General features: G+C 29.7%; 1 protein-coding gene across 2 annotated transcripts in view; it reads right to left on the bottom strand.

Annotated features, from left to right (window-relative positions):
• LOC100210445 (dmX-like protein 1) overlaps positions 1–22,398 on the bottom strand; it is a 132,109-nt gene that overhangs the window by 58,315 nt on the left and 51,396 nt on the right. For both annotated transcript variants that reach the window (XM_065816573.1, XM_065816574.1), the window contains exons 15-17: positions 9,229–9,392; positions 868–1,038; positions 696–793 (exon numbers count right to left, since the gene is read on the bottom strand). In XM_065816573.1, the coding sequence (XP_065672645.1) occupies positions 696–793; positions 868–1,038; positions 9,229–9,392 (433 nt within the window). The remainder of the gene's footprint in view (positions 1–695; positions 794–867; positions 1,039–9,228; positions 9,393–22,398) is intronic.

Genomic DNA, 22,398 nt, shown 5'->3' with positions numbered 1-22,398 from the left:
ATTTCTGTAGTTGAGTTTCCGCAACTATAAATTAAATCATGGAAAACAGCTTGAGGATCATGTAAAAGGGAAATCGAACATAAAATTGACAGACGCCCAGTATAAATGGTAGTTGTCGAACAGACCGACCACAACTGATTTTTTGAGTTTTTTGTAATAACAAATCCCTTCTGTTCAAGTATTTTATCCTTTTTTTTTTTTCTTTCTTGTTATTCACTTCCTCAAGGCCGAGAAGGCCACTACAGATGAGGAGGCTACTTAATAGTGGCTATAAACCTCTCTCAACTCTATAACTCCGAAACACAAACCTTGACGAACAAGGCCACTGCGCGGAGAAACAAGTTGAGAAGTTGAGAAGTTGAAACAAGTCTTAATTAAAAAAGATTGTTAAAATTAGATGCTCTTGAAGCAAGAGGAGTGATCTGATACAAATGTTCAAATATTTTAAAATTAAAATATCATAAATTTTTACCAACAACTAGTAACGCTAAATAAACTAAGAAGACAATTCTTAGACAACTCTATGCAGTTTGCAATCATCCCACTTTACTAAGTGTAAAGCATAATTTTGTTTTATTATAATCTTTTTTTCAAATTAAAAAAGTTATTATAATAAATTTTCAAAAACTCTTCCAATTTTAAACAACCATCTTAAGAAAGGTGCCAGAACAAAATGTATAACAAAAAAAAGGTACCTGTACAAGGTGCACAATAAAGACTTTTTCTTCATTGCAAGATAAAACAATGCACAATCCATAGGATCTTGATTTATTTGAAATTGAACCTTTGCAACCTATTAAAATGTTCAACAAATATAATAAACAGTATATCATTTATGTGTACAAGTGTACCAAACATGAAAACTACCTTTTCAAGTGTTCTTTTTAACATGTCATTGCTCCTGATCCACCAGCCAGCACCATGGTCGCGCAGATCTTTCCATGTTGTTGAATTCTTTAACATACTTGGTATAACAGTGAGTAAGTCTTCTTTACAATCAGAGTGAAAAGCCCAGCAAATATCTGAGGTGCGCATTCCCTGTTAATTTTTAAAATATATACATTTCAAAAAAGATAAAATATGAAAAAATTAACTTAAGGGAAAATTTATATATATATATATATGTGTGTGTGTGTATATATATATATATGTGTGTGTGTGTCTATATATATATATATATATATATATATATATATATATATATATATATATATATATATATATATATATATATATATATATATATATATATATTTATATATATATATATATATATATTTATATATATATATATATATATATATATATAACAATCTAAAATACTTTATTTGTAAATTTTAGATAACGATTTAGTATAAGAATTTCATTGTTAAAGTGAGACAACACAGAGATTTTGTAAAAGGGAAAATATTTATAAAATCACACTTGTCTGAATAACTTGTGAGGGAGAAAATTATAAGTTGATTTTATATTATTCCTTTAAATGTACCCTGGTTAAGTCAAACCATTCGCTAACTCATGCAGTTTTCTTAGGTCCATTCAACAAAAAACGTCTCTTAACTAGGAATTACTTTAAATTTCATAAAAGTCTATGTAATAAAATATCATAACTTGCAACACATCAATAAAAATCCCAAACTTTGAATGCCTAAAAACTAAACATCTTGCATAATATTTTATAATAATTTATTAAACTAAAACTTCACTATCACTAAAACACACACAGATCTTCCTATATTTATGAACGGTGATGTACTTGATGAGTCATCTACTCTTCATCTTCTAGGATTAACTCTTACTTCCAATCTTTCTTGGAAACCATATATCAAATCAGTTGCAAAATTAGCATCTGCTAAGGTTGCATCTCTTTATCGAGCTCGTCACTTTCTTACTTCGGATTCTATTCTCTATCTCTATAAATCTCAAATCCGGCCTTGTATGGAATACTGTTGCCATATCTGGGGTGGATCTTCTAATGATGCCCTTTCTATTTTAGACAAGGTGCAAAAACACATTGTAAACATAGTTGGACCTGCTCTTGCAGCCAACCTCCAACCATTATCACATCGTCGTAATGTTGCTCTTCTTTCTCTTTTCTAAAAATACTATAATGGGCACTGCTCTAAAGAGCTAGCGTCTCTTGTGCCATCTACTATAATTCATTCTCGTGTTACTCGTCATTCAATTAAGTGTCATCCTTTTTCTGTGACTGTTCCTAAGTGCTCCAAAAACGCCTATTTGTCTAGTTTTTTTCCTCGAACATCAGCTCTTTGGAATTCGCTTCCTTCATCTTGCTTTCCTGACTCATATAATTTGCAATCTTTTAAGTCGTCCGTCAATCGTTATCTTGCTCTGCAATCTTCATCTTTTCTCTTTCAGTAACTTCCAACTTTAATTAGTGACTGCTTGCAGCCTTGTTGGAAGCGAAGATGTTTAAAAAAAACAAAAAAAAAACACTTCACTAATAGGTTTGATTTCCTACAGGTTCGATAACATTCTATTTATTAATTATTATTATATTTAAAATTAAAAAATATCAAATCAAATTAAAAAAATTAGAATATCAAAAACTTTTGTGTCAAATTTAATTTAACAAACTAAATATTTTTACTGATATCTTCAAATTGGCCAAGCTTATAATAAGTCTATTTATTAAAAAAGTTGAAGCTAAACGAAACTGAAAATTACAACTATAACAGTAAAATTTTAAATATAAATCTCAAAAAAACATAAATATAAAAATAGAGTACAAGTTAACGAGATTCTACTGTTTATTATTATTTGTTATATGTATTATTTATTGAAACTTTGGGAAGCATGCTCAAAAATAACAAAAGAAAAAATGTAAATGTCAGTTTCATGCCTTCATGACCTGGATTTTACTGCTTGTAACAAATGCATTTCTATAAATATACGTCAGCATATTAATTAATTTATATTTTATATTTGTATGTATGTATATATATTTTTTTTGTTATTCACCTCCTCAAGGCCGAGAAGGCCACTACAGATGAGGAGGCTACTTAATAGTAGTTATAATCTTCTCTCAACTCTATTACTCCGAAACACAAACCTTGACAAACAATGCCGCTGCGCGGTGAAATAAGTTGATATATATATACATAAATGTATATATATACATGTATGCATATATATACATATGTATATATACACACAAATATATATATGTTTTGTATATAGATATATACTCACATTAATATATATTATATTAGTATAAGTATATCATAAATCTACTAAAAACTTATTAAATAAATAATCAAGTATATAAAAAATAATTCACTTGATAATAATTAAATTGTGCATTCAGTTTAAATTAGAAAGCAGTTTTCTATTTTGTACAAACAATGAATGAAAAGTTATGAAGTCATTGCTAACAGAGAGATTGGAATGTTTACTATTCTCAAAACGTGTTAGTCCAAATGAGAAAAAAAAAAATTTTAATTTAAAAGTTTAAACTTGATAAAACTTTGAAAAATCAAAAGTTTTAAACTGCAAATATGAAAAATGGATTGAGAAAATTTAGTTTAAAAAATCATGCATTAAACATTTTTAATGACAGAGAAAATTTTAGTAATAACTTACTTTAGTACTAAGTTAAATGTAAATCTATAAATAAATTTTTTTAAATTCAATTCTCAAGATAAATATTTTTTTAATTAATAATTCAACTGTCAAAACTTGATTTGAGATAAATTTAAACTTTTGAGAACGACTATAAAATAAACAAAACTAAGTGATCTGTCATTGTTTTTATTCAATATCAAAGCCACAGTAGTCTGATTTCCCAGACTTTACATGAAAAAAATACAAATAAAAATCATCCACTCTTTCTTTTGTTTGCACTGGTAGGCTTTTGGGTGAACCCCTCCTTATACCTATGTACATAATTTATGGATGGCCCCATTGGGAACAAATTTCAAACACTGAATATTGCTCTTGAAGACTTGATGCTAAGTGCGCATAATCGTACTCATTAATAACATGTTTCAGTTTTACAAGCGTGAAATATCATGCAGGGCGATTTTATTCATCACATGCGCTGCAATATATATATTAACAATTAAATATAGCGCATTAAAAACAATTTTATTGTATAACAGCGTTAGATTACATTTTAAAAGTTGCTGGATTCAAATAAATAACCAAACAAACAAAATATAGAAGTTTTAAATAATAAATTTAAAATATATTTTTAAATATATTTTAAATTTATATATTTAAATATATTTAAAATAATATATTTTAAATAATACATTTAAAATATATTATTTAAAATATGTGTGTGTGTGTGTGTATATATATATATATATTAGCAAACTTTGTTAAAACCTATATTGTGTGACGAGTGGTTAGATGTGCAACGAGCATCTTCATCGAAGGCATTAAAATGTAAAAACCATCAATTTTTGACTTAAGCGGTGTTGTAAGCTAAGGGACGATATATATATATATATATATATATATATATATATATATATATATATATATATATATATGTATATATATATATATATATATTAATATATATATATATATATATATAGAACTCTTATATGTTGTCAGAAAGTTTTTTCCATACTTTGTTGACAAAAAGAAAAATTAAAATGCAAGACTGGAAATTTTTTTTTAATTAATTGATAGTCTGCCTGCCTCAACCAAACCCTCAGCTGATGTAGCAGCACTCCCTTGCGAGTCAGGCTAAAAGATAGTAGATGTAGCAGCACTCTGTTGCGAGTCAGGCTATTGGTCAGTCCATATAGCAGCACTCCCTTGCGAGTCAGGCTATTTGTCAGTCGATGTAGCAGCACTCCCTTGCGAGTCAGGCTATAAGATAGTCAATGTAGCAACACTCCGCCCATGATTTACAGTAAAAAAAATAAAAATAAAATTTTATTAAAAAAATTAAAAATAAAAACATTGTTTATATTGTGAAAACATTCAAAATGTTTTTAAAACATTCAGAATGTTTTTAAAAACATTCTGGTCAATTAAATTTGCGTTTTTTTGGTTTTTTAAAAAACGACTAATTTGTAATTAAATTAATGGTTTTAACTTTCTGACAACACGCAAATGTTGGACGAAAGTCATAGGAATTAAAAGTGACGTATGTATTGGCATAAGAATCATTTTTTTCCTTCCGCTCTTCCCAAATGCAACAATCTATAGAACTATATATATATATATATATATATATATATATATATATATATATATATATATATATATATATATATATATATACACACACATACATATATACATATATATATATATATATATGTATGCATGTATATATATATATATATATATATACATATATATATATATGTATATATATATATATATATATTCATACTGAAGCATCTATATGTATGTTTACAGAATATTAATACTTCAGCTGCTTTTGCATGCCATTTTTTTTTTATATTTACATTGATTTGCAACAAAATTAGATATTAAATTTAACATCATAGGCAGCGTGATAGCCATCAGTGACATGTACAGTATTGATAACATTGACCTTGAGGCAATGATCTAGTTTAGGATTAATTTAGTACACTAATAATTAGTACAGTAAAACTGTTTACAAACCATTATTATATTAAAATATAAAACTTTTTTCCAATTAAAGTAAATTCCACTGGCCCACTGTGCAGTAGCAGAGAGTTAAAGTTCTTGTAAATGGTTTTTTTGAATATGTTTATTGTGGTAAATACAAATAAATAGAAATAATGAATGATAAAAAATGATAGCTAGAAAGAATATAAATGATCTATCTTCCTCATCATGAATACAAATATTGGATAACAGAGTTGCCACATTATTTAAGATATTTCAAAAATTCCTTGCTAAAATTTTGCTTTTTTCTCCCTGATTTTTCCTGAAAACTTGCTAAAATTTTGCTTTTTTCTTCCTGATTTTTCCCCTTAAATTTAGCTTATTTCCCCCTGATATTTCCAGCATTCATTGACTAGTCTCCATTAACCCCAAAGCATTTTTACCTCAAAAAAAAACAGATACTATAATCCCCCATTGAGTAATAAACCAATCAATTTGTTTGAAAATTAAAGTAAATAATCAAATACTTCAATCAACACATAAAATTCTTTGAAAAAAATATAAAAACTACAATAGAATCCCGTTAACTTGAACTCTGAAGGGGTGTGTGTATATATATATATATATATATATTTATATTTATATATATATGTATATATATACATATACATATACATTATTAGGATTTTGTGACCTATCTTACGGCCCTCCCACCAAGGGCTTAATCAGGGTATATTTAAAATGGATATCTTCAATGGCCATTGAAAACCTGTCAGACTTATCTAGGGTACAAGATAACGAGATTCAAAAAACAAAAAAAACAATTAAGATTGAAAACTACTTTAATAACGAGCAATGTATTAAAAATTCAAGAGTAAATTACAAACAAGTTATAATAATTAAATAAAAAAGACTAACAAAAACTAAATTAAGAGTAAACTAAAAAAGTATTATTATTAAATACTGAAATGTTTGAAATAAAGATCAAACAATTTTATGTTAGAAAAATACAATTATTTGTTATTGACTTCTTTATTTTTCTTATGTAATATAACTAAAGCCTCTTCAAGCATCTTTATTTTTTTTCATGTTCCTCACACTTTTTCACTTACGATCATTGCCTTTTGTAAGAAGAAGTTTAATCTGAGACATATCGTGCTGTTTCCCAGCTTCCTTGGTGAATGTAATAAACTCCTTATTGTATGTTTTACATACTTCATTCAATACCTTTTGCTTTTCCTTAAGTCCCAATATTTCCTGATCTAAAAGCATTATCACACTATTTATTTTTCTTTTGTTTGGAGTTTTCTATTTTCCTCCAAATAGTTTGGAGGTACTACGAACAGCCTTTATCATTTCATTGTTTATTTCTATTTCGTGAGTCTTCAATTTGTTTGACACCATAAAATCCTTGATAGTGGGACAAGATATAAGTAACTTTTCTTATATCTTGTCCCACTATCATATTACTGTTAATACTGAAACCTCTCTCAATTGATGCTTGCCCATGACATAACATAAAAATAAATATCAAAACTTTTGACAAAACCTTGTAATCTACACCAACTTTAATGGTTTTTAAATAAAACTTATCTAAACAATTTCTAGCGTGAAAATTTTTAAATGCGGGTAAAAGGCTAGATGAACTTTCCTCTAACAGTTTTGAAAATTGTATGAAAGCTTGATCACATTCATTTGAAGTAATATGTGAGCAAGAAAGAATTAGATGTAGTATGGATTTCATCTGATGAAGAAGATCACCTTTTTGTTTAGAAAGAATTGACACTGGACTAATGCAACCAGTTGCTTCCAGAAAAAAAAATCGATTCAAACTTCTTTCAAATATTTTTACCAGGATTCCAATGATAATGATATAGCAATCTTTCATGAATCTGTTGATGACATCCTGAGATAATGCATCATTTCTCCTCAATTCGATTATGTCATGTTCTGCAGCAAATCCGATTGTCATTAATTTTAATGGCAGAAAGTTTTCCTTTTTAGTGAAAATCAAATTTTTGAAGTTGCCTGCCATTGATAATGCAATCTTGTTTTAAAATTAAACCCATTAAACTTTTAACAGTTGAGAACAAAAACTTAACAGTTGAGAAAAATCTTCATAAAGAAAGAGAATCATTGGGGCATCAGTTTGATATCTAAGTAAGATTTTCTGCAACAAACTTGCAATGTAACCAAAAAACTTCAATTTAATCACAGTTAACTCACCTTTTGTTCCCGTTGACACTGTGTCATAGCTCTTGCACTTTGGTTGCTTACTTTTAAAAAGAGTCTCCTAATACTTGGTTATTTTCAACACATTCTCCCAAATTAAACAAAGTCTATCAGCAAATTTTCGGTCTTCAACCCAGCGTGATGAGCAAAATGCATGAGGAAAACTCTCATGCTCAGTAACAGTTACATATTTAGCTCTTCTAGTCGGAGAATCATGAAAAAGGTTGTATGATGTTTTCATTAACTTCCCTATATTCCATTCAGCAGATTGAAAACATAATTTGAAAGCACCATGTATTACATAAAGGTTACAACTCCCATCGTTTAGAAGTCTAGGTAGCTCTTGTTGATCACGCTGCTTTTCAAAAAGATTAAGAAGGGACATATATATCATGTGTTTTAAACTTTTAAATTTGAAAAAAAAAGTCATTAATTGTAGATTGTCTTTTATGAGCTAGTAAATTCATGTCAAAGACACAATTTATATCTTTAAGAGCCTTTGTCAAAATATCTCCAAGTTAGTTTGCTTTTTCTTAAATTAGTCTAGCCATTCTTTATAAGCTTTAAAATTTTTGAAGCATAACTCTATCGCAAAGTATAAAGCTTTTTATTTTACCAGCATGCTACTAATTGGTTCATTATCAGCTCTCATTAGTTTGAACCATTTAAGTACAGCCTTGTTTACTAGGTAACACGAATCAACTTTCACCCGTTTAATCAAATTTCCTTGACAAAAAGCAACAAAGATTTTATCTTTATTCTTTTTCCAGGTTAAATATCAAAAAATTTTGAAACCTCTTTATTCGTTTTTCCTTTCTTCAATTCCATTAGTTTTTTATTTCTGCTTTAAATAGTTTTCTTTATGTCTCTTTGATGCCATGATTTTTTTAAAACAGTATAAGGTATTTTACACTAGCTGTTTTTTAAAAATTCACAACATTCGAAATTTGAAAATTTTTTTTGACGGTTTAATGAGCTGCTTTTTATAAGTCAGAAGTTAAAAAAATTTGATTTACAGAGAGAATCTTACTGACGGGTCTAAAAACTCCATTCGAATTGTGGAGGTTTTCCAATTATAGAGATTCGAATTATAGAAAGTTAAACGCAAGAGTTTCTTACACGCATTTCACAGTGACTTTGCATTTAAATGAATTATGGAGATTTTCGAATTAAGGAGATTTAAATTAGAGAGATTGTACTGTATTAATGTATGTATGTATGTACATACGTGTGTATGTATGTATCTTACTAATTTAACTGACAGTAGGTTATATCCAAAAATATATCTTTTAAAATTGTTAAAAAAACAACTCACATTTTTAAAGAACTAAATGAAGATTATGAAGCTGTTACTTACAAATTTAAATTAATTCTACTTGATGATAGCACATAAAATTTAAATATTTTAGGTCTTACCAATAATAGATTACTTTTATGTCGTCCACACTTAAGCAAAGCGGTGTAATGTCGAGCTGCAAGCATATAGCGTAAACCACAATCATCTAAGCTGCTTCCACTAGCAGCTACACTTGCTGCATAACCACCTCCTCCAACACCATGCAGAACATCCAAATCATTGTCTATCAATTGTAAAAATTAAGTAAAAACCAAAAATAATAAAAATACTTGAAGCAATATATAAACTTAAGTATATATATCTATATATATATATATATATATATATATATATATATATATATATATATATATATATATATATATATATATATATATATATATATATATAATACATATATAAAGTTTTAATAATAGATTTGTTACTTACATTGTAATCTTTTGTATCATGAATATATCAGAAAAACAATCATAAGAAACAGTTATTTTTCTGATATTTACTTATTAAAGCATCGTAATGTTTTCTAGAAAAAACTGTTAAAAAAAACATTGCATTTTACCAAATTTTTTGAACTCTTTTATGGTATATAATTAGATCCCTTTTTATTAAAATGATTGATTATTTAATAAATGTTTTTTGTTTTATGTTTTAAGGTCAAGTCAAATTATCCTGCTATTGGTAACATGCAACCCAGTACAACCTACTTCGTGTTCTGCTGCCTTGAAGAATAGATGTTTTTAGGCAAAAGCTACAAGAAGCCAACTCTGACTTAAACAACCCTACCTTGAGGCACTTGGTTAAGTAAAGGCTAGAGATAGTGTCTCAAAAAAAAAACTTATTTGGGCAGATGTTAAACGTATCTGGCTACTGTCTTGTAGAAGGCCTCCTAGGCAAAGACTTGAGGGTTAAACAGATTCTATATGTTGACCAGCCACACAACTCTTCTTCATCTATTAAGCTGGTACAGATGTACTTATAATACATCTTTCCAGTTTAAGGTGTTGAATGCTGGATTTTTTTCGATGCATGGGTTCTGCTTGTGTCTCTATTTAATGACTAGGCAACTCACTTTATTTCCAAATTTAAAAATGACTAAATTAACAAAAACTATAAAACACAAAAAAAACATCATCATCACCAAGTTCTCTAAACCTATCATTCACTAAAATTCGTGGTCGCCGAAGTAACTTTTTCTGTTGATTCTTATCTCTTGCAAAGTTTTCCAAACCTTCTTGTTTTTTGTGAGACTAATTTGAGTTAAGCTGTCTCAATTGTGATCTTAGTGTGGATGGTTATCTTCCTTTAATTCGTAAAGACTCTAATAGTCACATGCTTGGCCTTAGGCATTTGCATTCATAAGAATTCACCCATTTGTCTAGAACCTAGGTTTGAATCAACTGACTATTTTTTATGTGCATTTATTTAGCACCACTTCACCCTATCGGCTTTCTCTTTGTTCTATATTGCTCTTCTTCATCTTAAGACTGCACCCTTTTGATGTTATTTCTGACCAAATTGATCAAGCCCTCTCTCTTTATCCCTCAGCTAATATCGTAGCTGTTGGTGAATTTAATGCTCATCACACTGAATCATGGTTTGATCTGCCGAAAACTCAACTCATTCTTCTTCATCATCATAATCCCCCTATCATGTACCTCTTACAACTACCTTTAAGCTGACTTGGACTCTTTTCATGATTTTCTTTGTGATAAACCTTGGGTAGAAATCTTTCATCATCCTGCTGATAAATGTGCTTCTAACGTAACTTCTTGGATTCAGGCTGCCATGTAATGTTTTATTTCCTCTTAACAGTTCCAAATCAAGCCTTTCTCTTCTCCGTAGTTCTCCTCACATTGTGCTGCAGCAATTTCCGATCAAAACCATTACTTCAATAACTATCAGCAAAACAATTCTTCAGAAAACAGACATCTGTTTACTATTGCTAGAAACCATTGTAAAAAGTTTTGTCTAATGCCAAAGCCCGATATTCTTAGGTCAGGAAATCTTGTATTTTATCTCAAAAATTAGACTCTCATGACTTCTAGAGAACCTTTAACAGTAATTTTAATAATCGCACATCTGTTATTCCACCTCTCTTGTATGATTCAGATTTTTGTCACCTTTTTTTTTTTTCTTTTTTTTCGTTAATTCCTCACTTCACCTCACCTAAAGACAAGGCTGAATTGTTTGCTAAGAACTTTTCATCAACATCATCTCTTGATTCTACTAGTTGTATTCTACCTGATATAGGTAACAAACAGATAATTATGGATTTAAAACAAAAAATACCCCACCTTTTGTACTTGATTTAGAAAATTTTGAAAATGACCTATTGCATTTAATTAAAACAATAAAGTTTCTATAAAAAACGAATTTCAAACAGTATTTAAGGTAGATGTTAAAAAAAGTCAAACCCCAATATTTTGGTTTTGCTGATAAAACAAATAACACTTACCAACTCATAACAGAAAACTATGAAAAAATTTTACGCGACAATATTACTTATGAAAAAGCCCCTAAAAATTTGGAAAACGCAATTAATTTAGAAGCGCAAAGTATTGCTAAAAAAATAAACCTTGATAACCGAATCGAATCAACTGCCCTTGCCCAGGCCTTCGTAACACTAAAAGACCATAAACCAAATTTTCAAAACAAACTTCCTAGTAGGTTATTGGTTCCATCAAAAAGTGAGATTGGACATGTAAGCAAAATTAAATTGGACAAAATTAATAATATTCGTAGAAATAAATTAAATTTGCAACAATGGAAAATTACCATTGATGTTATAAATTGGTTCTCCATAATCGAAAATAAAAATGACTGTACATTTATTCAATTTGATATTAATGATTTTTACCCTTCAATAACTGCAGATATTTTAGATAAAACAATTGAATTTGCAAAAAGCCACACAGTTATTCCTAAAGAAACAATCCGTATAATAAAACATTAAAGAAAAACATTACTTTATTTTAATAAGGAAACTTGGAAAAAGAAAAACATACATGATTGCTTTGATGTAACAATGGGCAGATATGACGGAGCAGAGATTTGTGAATTTGTTGGACTATACATATTAGATTTATTAAGTAAAATAATCAATATAAATGACTTAGGCCTATATTGCGACGATGGTTTAATAGTAATGCGTAAGAAATCTGGTCCACAGCTCGATAAAATTAGAAAAGATATTATAAAAATTTTTTAAAATATTGGCTTTCAAATTGAAATAAACATAAACTTAAAAATTGTGAACTTTTTTGATGTCACATTTAACCTCTCTGAAAATTCATATAAGACTTTCAAAAAACCAAACGATGAATTATTGTATATTAATATTAACTCAAATCATCCACCCCAAATTCTAAAACAAATCCCGATTTCAATTAATAACAGGCTAAACCAAAACTCCTCCAATGAAAATGTATTAAACTCTTCTAAACGAATATTTGAAGATGCCCTTAAAAAAAAGGTTTTGAAAATTTTGAACTAAAATTTGACCCTGAAAAAAAGAATACAAAAACACGAAATAGAACTAGAAATGAAATTTGGTTCAACCCCCCATATAGCAAAAATGTTTCCACTAACATAGGAAAAGTATTTCTAAAATTGGTCGATAAGCATTTCCCGCCCTCTAATAAATTACATAAAAATTTTTAATCGAAATACAATTAAATTTAGCTACAGTTGTACAAAAAATATGGAAAGAATTATGAAAGGTCACAATAATGCTTTGTTAAACAAAAAAGAATCCGAAATGAAAAAACTACAGAAAATTGTAATTGTAAACAAAAAGCAATTGTCCAATGAGTTTGTTTATCAAAAAATGTGGTATATAAATGTGTTGTTTCCTCCAGAATGTACCTGATAAACAATATATTGGCATAACAGAGGGTGAATGAATAAAACGTTTTGTCAATCATAAGCAATCTTTTAAAAATAAAATGTATTCAAAAGACACCATGCTATCAAAATATATATGGGAATTAAAAGATAAAAATATTGATGATTTTATACTGAATTGGTTCATCCTTAAAACAGCGCCTGCATATAACAATATTTCCAAAAAATGTATATTATGCCTTCAAGAAAAATTTGGAATAATTACACACGCAAACCAAGAATGTTTATTAAACAAAAAATCGGAACTAATTTCTAAATGCAGGCACGAAAATAAGTTTCTCCTAAAAAACTATAAAAATAAACAAAAATAAAAAAAAAAACTCAAATAATAGTTACATTAAGTCTCCCTTTATTCAAAAAATATTTTTCTAAAAAAGCATAAGTAATCATTTTCAAGGAATTCTTTTTATAATAATGCCAGCAAAGTCCACAAATGTGTGAAAACTTACAGTAGTTACAAATATTTATTATTATATGCAAACTTATCAGTGATATATTAAAAAACAAAAACACTATTAATAAAAAAACTTTCTAGTCATTATTTAACATTTTTTAAATTATTGATCTGATTATAACTAACTTTACTACGGCTAAGGGCAGAAACACTATTTGGACCATATGGCCCACTAGCACCCATGATTTAAAAATGAAATTCAAATTTTATTCTTACAAGCTCAAATACCTTTATTATTAATTTTTTTTTTTTTCATAGAATAATTTATAATGTCATTTTTTCAAAAACTGCAAAAAATAAATTTTTTTACCACAAAGTAACTTTATTTTTAAGTGAAAACAATAAGGTTCAATGAAAATGGAATATAGCAAAGAACAAATCTTTTACTCTCTCTCTCTCTCTCTCTCTCTCTCTCTCTCTCTCTCTCTCTCTCTCTCTCTCTCTCTCTCTCTCTCTCTCTCTCTATATATATATATATATATATATATATATATATATATATATATATATATATATATATATATATATATATATATATATATATATACATACATATATATAATATATATATACCTATATATATATATACAGTACTGGACAAAACATTTGCAACCAACATCGAACAATGCTAAAAAGTGTTCCTAATTTTACATGTCTTAAAAACGAAACGAACTATACTACCACAGCAAACAGTTCAGGAGTCTAGAGACATAGCATGCCATGACATGAGCAATCAGCTGACAGGTGACAGCACACAGGCAGAATTTCATTGACAAGTGCCATTTTGCAGCGGACAAAACAAGTGCAACTTTTTTGGTTTGTTTCATTTTCTTAAGTCTGGTCCGTGTCAACGTCACAGCAGTTTTTTAATAATTAAAGGAAGTATCCAGAGGTTTCCAGAAGTTTCTAGAAGCATCTGGAAGCTTCTAGAAGTTTCCAGAAGAAGCATCTGGAATCATCCAGTAGCATCCAGAAATATCCAGTAACATTCAGAAGCATCCAGACGCATCAAGAAGCTTCCAGAAGCATCAAAAAGAGGCATCTAGAATCTTCCAGAACAGGTTCACACAGGTTCATTTTACTATATAAGAGACATGTAAATCGACATGTAATTCCGTCAGTATATGGAAGTCAATCAGTCAGTATTATCAAGACAGTTTATCGAAGTGAGTTTTATCAAAGTGATTTATCGAAGAACATCAATACAAGAAGTGAAATACAACAAGTGTTTCATTACATCAATACAGTCCACATCCAACCGAGACGTTGTGTTCCACAGAGCATTATTGTATCATCACAAGGTAAATGTAACACGGTAAACCTCGAGAAATGTGATTATTTATTTTTATTATTTTTATGACTTTAAATGCAAAAATGGCTCCCGACAGTCTTGGATTGGAACTAAGAAAGAAATTATTGGCGATTACGATTAGTGGAATGTCACAAAAAAGTATTTGTGATAAATATCGCGTGAAAAAATGGACCGTATCAAGACTATGTTCCAAATATCGTTCTACGGGGAAGTTGGCAGCAGATAACAAAGGTGGAAGACCACGTTCCTCCACTTCTAGAGAGGATTCTATGAACGTCAGATCCGTAAAGAAATATCCCTAGATATCATCAGTCGAGATACAAAAGCAATTAAAGCTGCCTGTATCGAACCATACAATCAGACGACGTGCTGTTGAAGCCGGATTGTTTTCTCAACGCCCTGCAAAGAAACCCCTGATTTCACTAAAAAATCAGAAGAAAAGACTCCTGTTTGCAACATCTCATATTGACTGGAATGTGCAGAAATGGCAAACTGTCCTGATCAGTGATGAATCGAAGTTCAACATCATTGGGAGCGATGGCATTTGCTGTGTACGTCGACCGACCGGAAAACGCCTCGATTTACGTTACTGCCATAAGACCGTGAAGCATGGTGGAGGCAATGTAATGGTCTTGGGGTGTTTTTCTGCTAACGGTCTAGGTCCAATACATCGAAACGATGGAATAATGGACCGTTTCATGTATAAAAATCTCCTGAAAGATGTTATGTTACCTCATGCTGAATGGAATATGCCAATAAAATGGATTTTTCAACAAGACAACGATCCGAAACACACTGCAAAAATAGTCAAGCAGTGGTTTCAAGACAACCACCTATCGGGGATGGATTGACCGCCTCAATCTCCGGATCTTAACCCTATCGAGAACCTGTGGGAGATCGTCAATTGCAGAATTAATCGTAAAGGTGTTCGTAATAAGGATCAACTGTTTGAACAAATCCAAAAGACGGCAGCGATTCCATGAAGTTTCATTGATCACCTGATCGAATCTATGCCTTGAAGATGCAAAGCTGTGATCAACAACAAAGGATTCGCCACGAAATATTGATAGCGAAATACAGCTTGGTCAACATTTTGTCGAGTTGCACTTGTTTTGTCCAGAAGGAAATCAACTTTTTTTAATACTTTTGATTAATTTATTAATTTTCGTGTACAAATAATAAACTTTGTGATGAATAAAACTTGAAGAACTTTGTCTCTAAACAGTAACAAAGTTATTTCTCTAAATTGAAAAAATGCAGCACTTTTATATAAAGAAACTAATTTAGCATTACTTGGTTGCACTTGTTTTGTCCAATACTGTATATATATATATATATATATATATATATATATATATATATATATATATATATATATATATATATATATGCGGTAGTGGTGTAGTGGTAAAGCACTCGCTTCATAAGGGAGAGGTTCCGAGTTCGATCCCCACCACGTCCCTGGTAGTACCGCGCTAAACTTGTTTCTCTGCGCAGCAGCCTTGTTTGTCAAGATTCGTGTTTCGGAGTTATAAAGTTGAGAGAGGGTTATAACCACTATTAAGTAGCCTCCTCATCTGTAGTGGCTTTATCGGCCTTGAGGAGGTGAATAACAACAACAAATATATATATATTTATATATATATGAGAGAGAGAGAGAGAGAGAGAGCGAGAGAGAGTAAATGATTTGTTCTTTGCTATATTCCGCTTTTTAAAACTTTGTTTACTTATGACTTTTTACTCATATATTCTCTTCAAATGAAATATGCAGCAAAATGTGCAGTAAAGAAAATATTACGTGTTATTAACCCATTTTCATTGAGCCTTATTGTTTTTACTTAAAAATAAAGTTACTTAGTGGTAAAAAAAATTTTTTTTGCGGTTTTTGAAAAAATGACGTTATAAATTATTCTATGATAAAAATACAATTAATATTAAAGGTATTTGAGCTTGTAAGAATAAAAGAAATTTGAATTTCATTTCATAAAACAACTAAAAACATACATATTAAATATTTTTAGCTGAGCATTCATGCTCTTTTTAAACAACAGGTTCAGATGACTTCTTTTTGAATTATTTTTTGTTCTTCACTAATCTTTTTCCTTTTTCTTTTGTGCATTTCTTCGTCCTCTTTTTTATACATTTCCAAAACTTTATCACTTGTAAAGATTCCATATTTAATTTTCTAGTATTTTCCAATTTGCTTTATGTTTAATTAGTTCTTTAAGTTTGAGCATATCCTGAATTAAAGTTAAAGAAACTGGAACTGCCGTTTCATTATGAAATGCTGATGAAAGTGTTTCAAGCTGCTGCTTCATAACTAAAGAATTTAGAACATAGTACCCAGTAGCTCAAAAGGTTATGCAATGGCTCTATATTTTCCTCTATTTTCGATACATAATGAAGAATAGCTGCTGCCTTATCAGTTGGTACTTAAGAAGATTCTACATGAAAAAATCAATAAAAAAATATTTAATCAAAAAATTAAACCATTTTATTTATACTGATAACCTGTATGATTACCTTGAACTGGAGCAATTAGTTCATTACTGATAATTTTTTTACTAGATGAAGCTGCATTTGAAAAAGTAGGAATTTCAAAACATCCAGAAGTTACTTGTGCATCTAAATTGGAAGCAGATTCAGAGTCATTATCTACTTCAATACATTGCTCAAGATGAACATTCTCAATATTTAGTGGAGAAATTCCTGTACCACGGAAACCATTAACTATTTTTGATTTTGTAATAATTTTGCAATAATAATTATTATAAACTCAATCTCATCAACCTCCTTGCAACCATTTTTTCATTTCAAAATATTAATTTCCTTTCTCCATCCTAATTTGGCTGATCCAAAAAATTAAAGTATCAAACCCCGATCCTTGCACCATTTAATTAAACAAAAATTAATGTGACTTGGATGATTGTCTTAGAATATGAAAACAGGACGTGCAACATCTTTCAATTCGTTGTCAACTTTTTGAACATAATTTTTAAATGAGCGTTAGTTTTGTTATCCAGATTAAGTTTGAATGAACAAAAAATTGCCACTGACAGTTCCAGAAGCATACGCAAGATCTTCTATCCGTGTGAACTTTTATTTCAAAATAACCTGGGTTTTTAACAAAGAACCATTAGCTCCAAAGCAATAGCAGACAGTAATATTTTTTTAAGTATTGATGAATTAACTTTATAAACTGTTTTTGCACTTTTCCTTGAGAGAACTCTCTTCACACTTGGATTTAATTTAAAATTTGTCTCATCAATATTGTAAAAAGTATCTGGACAATCAACAACATAAAATAAACCATTCCTTCCTAAAAACTTTAAAAAAATTGTCAAAAAATCTTTTAATTCTGCTGAACCATTGGTGCTGCTTTACTAATAGTGCACGAAGAACTATTCCAGGATCTCATATAAGGAATGATCTAACCCAATATTCCGATGGAAGTTCATTTTTGAACTTCAGAGTATCTGAAGATTTTGAATCATCTGAAGCAGCCTTAATTAAATCATCCTTTGTTTTAGGATCACCCAAATTAGATGACATAACAAGTCATTCAACAAATTGTTCTTCTTCAAATTCAGTTAACACATATATTGGACCAGTTTTCTTCAGACTTTCTCTGTTTTGTCGGCATTTTTAATGCCAACTAATTTTTCGTTCTGGTATGTCATACTTTTTGAAGACAGGTTAAACTGATAAGACTATTTCAGAAATATTTTGCAAGACATATTGCGTAGAAACAGTTTCATATTATTTATATTTTTGAGATAAAGCAGCAACTATTGCTTCTTCATCAAAAGTATTGTAATTATCCATGTTTACATTGTTATGGGGTAAACAGATTCAATCTGTCGACCAGCCTCGCTTAATCACCCCCTTCTTTATCTATTAGGCTAACACAGATGTATTTTTAACACATTGTTTCCAGTTAAGGATGTTGAATGCTGGATTTTCTTAACTATATGCATGGGTTTTACTTGTGTTGCTATTTTTATGACTAGAAAACTCATTCTGTTATCTCCTAATGAGGGTACAGCACTAAAACTAAGTATTATGATTCTGAGGCTGGCTGGTAGTCAGGTTTCCCAAACTATGTGGTAGCTCTCAGAGAGGCTGATTCCATCAACAGCTGAAAAATATCAGAGTACTAACAGTGCCATGTTGCGCATGGATGGTGTTCCTATTCATACTTTTAATGCGCATTGTTGAGGCCACATTTGGAGCCCTTTATTATAGCTTAGGGCTTTTAACAGTAATGAGGTAGTTGCTTGGACTATTAAATAGTGTACTGAGTATTATCTATGCTTTGACTCTTTTGAGTTCTTTGAAAAAATTAAAATGACTAAAGTACCAAAAACTAATATCATCACCAAGTAAAGTACCAAAAACCACTATCATCACCAAGTTCCCTGAACCTATCATTCACTAATAATAGTGGTCTTCGAAGTAACTTTTATTCTGTTGATTCTTATGTCTTGCAAAGTTCACCAGAACTACTTTCTCTTTGTGAGACAAATTTGAGTTCAGCTGTCTCATCTTGTGATCTTAGTGTTGATGGTTATCTTCTTTTAATTCGTAAAGACTTCAGTAGTCACAAACTTGGCCTGGGCATTTACATTCATAAGAATCCACCCATTTGTCAGGAAACTAGGTTTGAATCCACAGACTATTCTTTTATATACTTACATTTAGCACCACTTCACTCTATCGCTTTTCTCTTTGTTCTATATCATTCTTCTTCATCTCAAGACTCCACTCTCTTCGATGTTATATCTGATCAAATTGACCAAGCCCTCTCTCTTTATACATCAGCCAATATTGTTGGCTGATGGATAGAGAGATTAAACCATGGAATGAGAGATTAAACCATGACCAGAAGCACCTTGGGTGCTTCTGGTCATGGTTTTATCTCTCTAAAACTATTATCTCATTCTTCTTCATCATCAGAATTGCCCTATCATCATACCTCTTACAACTACCTTAAAGTGGTAAAGAGGTTTTGTTTAATGCCAAAGCTCACTATTAGGCTCTTGTGACTTCTGGAGAATCTTTAGTAGTATCAATAATAAGGGCAAATCTGTTATTTCATCTCTCTTGCATGGTTCAGACTTAGTCACCTCACCTAAAGACAAAGCTGAATTGTTTGCTAAGAACTTTTCATCATCATCATCTCTTGATTCCACTGGTTGCATTTCAACTGATACAGCCAACAAACAGGCTAATCCATTGCTTGACATTTGTATCACTCCAGCTTCTGTATTAAAAGTGATTTCCTGCTTAGACTCTTCAACAGCTTATGGTCCGGACAACATACCTATTATAGTCTTGCAGAAGTATTCTCTAGATTTTTCCTGTATACTTTCAAGACTATTTAACAAGTACTTATTGGAGTCTAGTTTTCCAGCATGCTGAAAAGCAGCATCTGTTATCCCTATTTTCAAAAATTTTGGAGAGCTATCTGACTCGTCTAACTACCATCCCATTAGCCTTCTTCCTGTCATAGGCAAAGTTTTTGAGTCTTTAATTAACAAACACTTAATCTCTCATCTTGAATCTAATAACTTACTTTCTGATCTTCAATATAGATTTCAATCTTCTCGTTCTACAGCTGATTTGCTAACAGTAATAACAGTAACAAGTTTTATTGTGCATTAGATGAAGGAGGAGAGGTCAAGGGTATTGTTCTTGACATTTCTAAAGCTTTTGATAAAGTTTGGCATGCTGGTCTTCTCCATAAGTTTTCTTCTTTCGGTGTATCTGGTAACATCTTCAAGATTATTGAATTCATCCTTTTCAATCATAGTATAAAAGTTGTCCTTGATGGACAGCACACTTCATATCCTGTAACTTCAGGGGTTCTTCAAGGTCCTATCCTTGGCCCTATACTCTTTAATTTACATTAACAATCTTTCAGATATTCTTACATCTAATGTGGCATTGTTCGCTGATGATACTACCATTTATTCTTGTCATGATAAGAAGCCAACACTCTCTAATTGCTCGGAGGGGGCATTTGAGCTTGAAAAGGATCTCACTTCTGCTACAGCATGGGGCTCACAGTGGCTGGCGAACTTTAATTCAGATAAAACCCAATTTTTTTCAGCCAATCGGCCTGAAAATTACTTAGTAATTTTCATTACCAAGTAATTTTCAGGCAATCAGCCAATCAAATACCGCAATAATTTAGATCTTCCTATACTTATGAACGGTAATGTACTTGATGAGTCATCTACCCTTTATCTTCTAGGATTAAAATTTGAACTCTTACTTCCGATCTTTCTTGGAAACCATATATTAAATCCATTGCAAAATTAGCATCTGTTAAGGTTGCATCTCTTTATCATGCTCAACACTTTCTCACTCCAGATTCAATTTTTTATCTCTATAAAACTCAAATCCAGCCTTGTATGGAATACTGTTACCATATCTGGGGCGGATCTACTAATGATGCTCTTTCTCTTTTAGACAATTTGCAAAAACGCATTATAAACATAATGCGTTTTTGCACCTTGTCTATAAGAGCCAACCTCCAATCACTATCACATCGTTATAATGTTGCTTCTCTTTCTCTATTTTACAACTACTATAATGGACACTGCTCTAAAGACCTAGCGTCCCTTGTACCATCTACTAAAATTCATTCTCGTGTTACTTGTCATTCAATTAAGTCTCATCCTTTTACTGTGACTGTTCCTAAATGCTCCAAAAACTTGTTGGAAGCGAAGATGTTTATAAAAAAAAAAAAATTACATAAATTGCTTTATCTAATTAAAAAATAAATTCTGAAAATTTTCAAACTTTTTTATTAAAATTCTGCAAAAAGCAAATTTTTTTTACTGCAAAAAACATATTCATCGTTTAAATAATTTAAAAGTTGTTTATTAATTGAATAAACATCATATTCCGATTGACGAATCAAAAATATTAAAGATAATTATGTATTCTCAAATATTATTCATCGTCATCAAAGATAATATCCATTAAGTATAGAATAAAAGGAAAAACTTAAATCACCTCAAATTTTGTTTTACAGAGGAAAAATCGAATCCTTGAAATTTAATTATCTTATTAGTTTTTTATTAAATTTATTAGTTAAAGTTATGTAGACAGTAAATATTTAATTTTTGTTTAGAATGGTTTTTGTACAGATTTTTACAGGTTTTGTGAACTAGTCAGAACATTTTAAGTACTCTAAATAGCTTTTTTTTTCATAAAAAGTGCCGCAAAAAACAAATCCATTTCGTACTGGGATAAAAAAATTTATACATTTGAAACTATAAATAAATAAATGAAATAGTTAAATGTAAAGACATAAAAATATAAAAAAGTAAATTAAATTAAATTTAATAAAAAGAATTTTCTTTTCTTTAACATAGTTTGGAAATACTAAACGTAAAAAAAAAAATTAAGACGAAGCACTTTAGATTTTTTTAAAAATTTAAATTAAATTTAATAAAATAAATTCGAATTTATTAATATTCAATAATAAATTTAATTTTAATATAATAAAATAAATTTAAAAACGGAAAGTAGAATAAAATTTATTTACCT

Source organism: Hydra vulgaris, chromosome 13 (assembly GCF_038396675.1).
Source record: "Hydra vulgaris chromosome 13, alternate assembly HydraT2T_AEP".
Classification (NCBI taxonomy): Eukaryota; Metazoa; Cnidaria; class Hydrozoa; order Anthoathecata; family Hydridae; genus Hydra; species Hydra vulgaris.
This window is presented reverse-complemented; position numbering and strand designations above follow the sequence as displayed.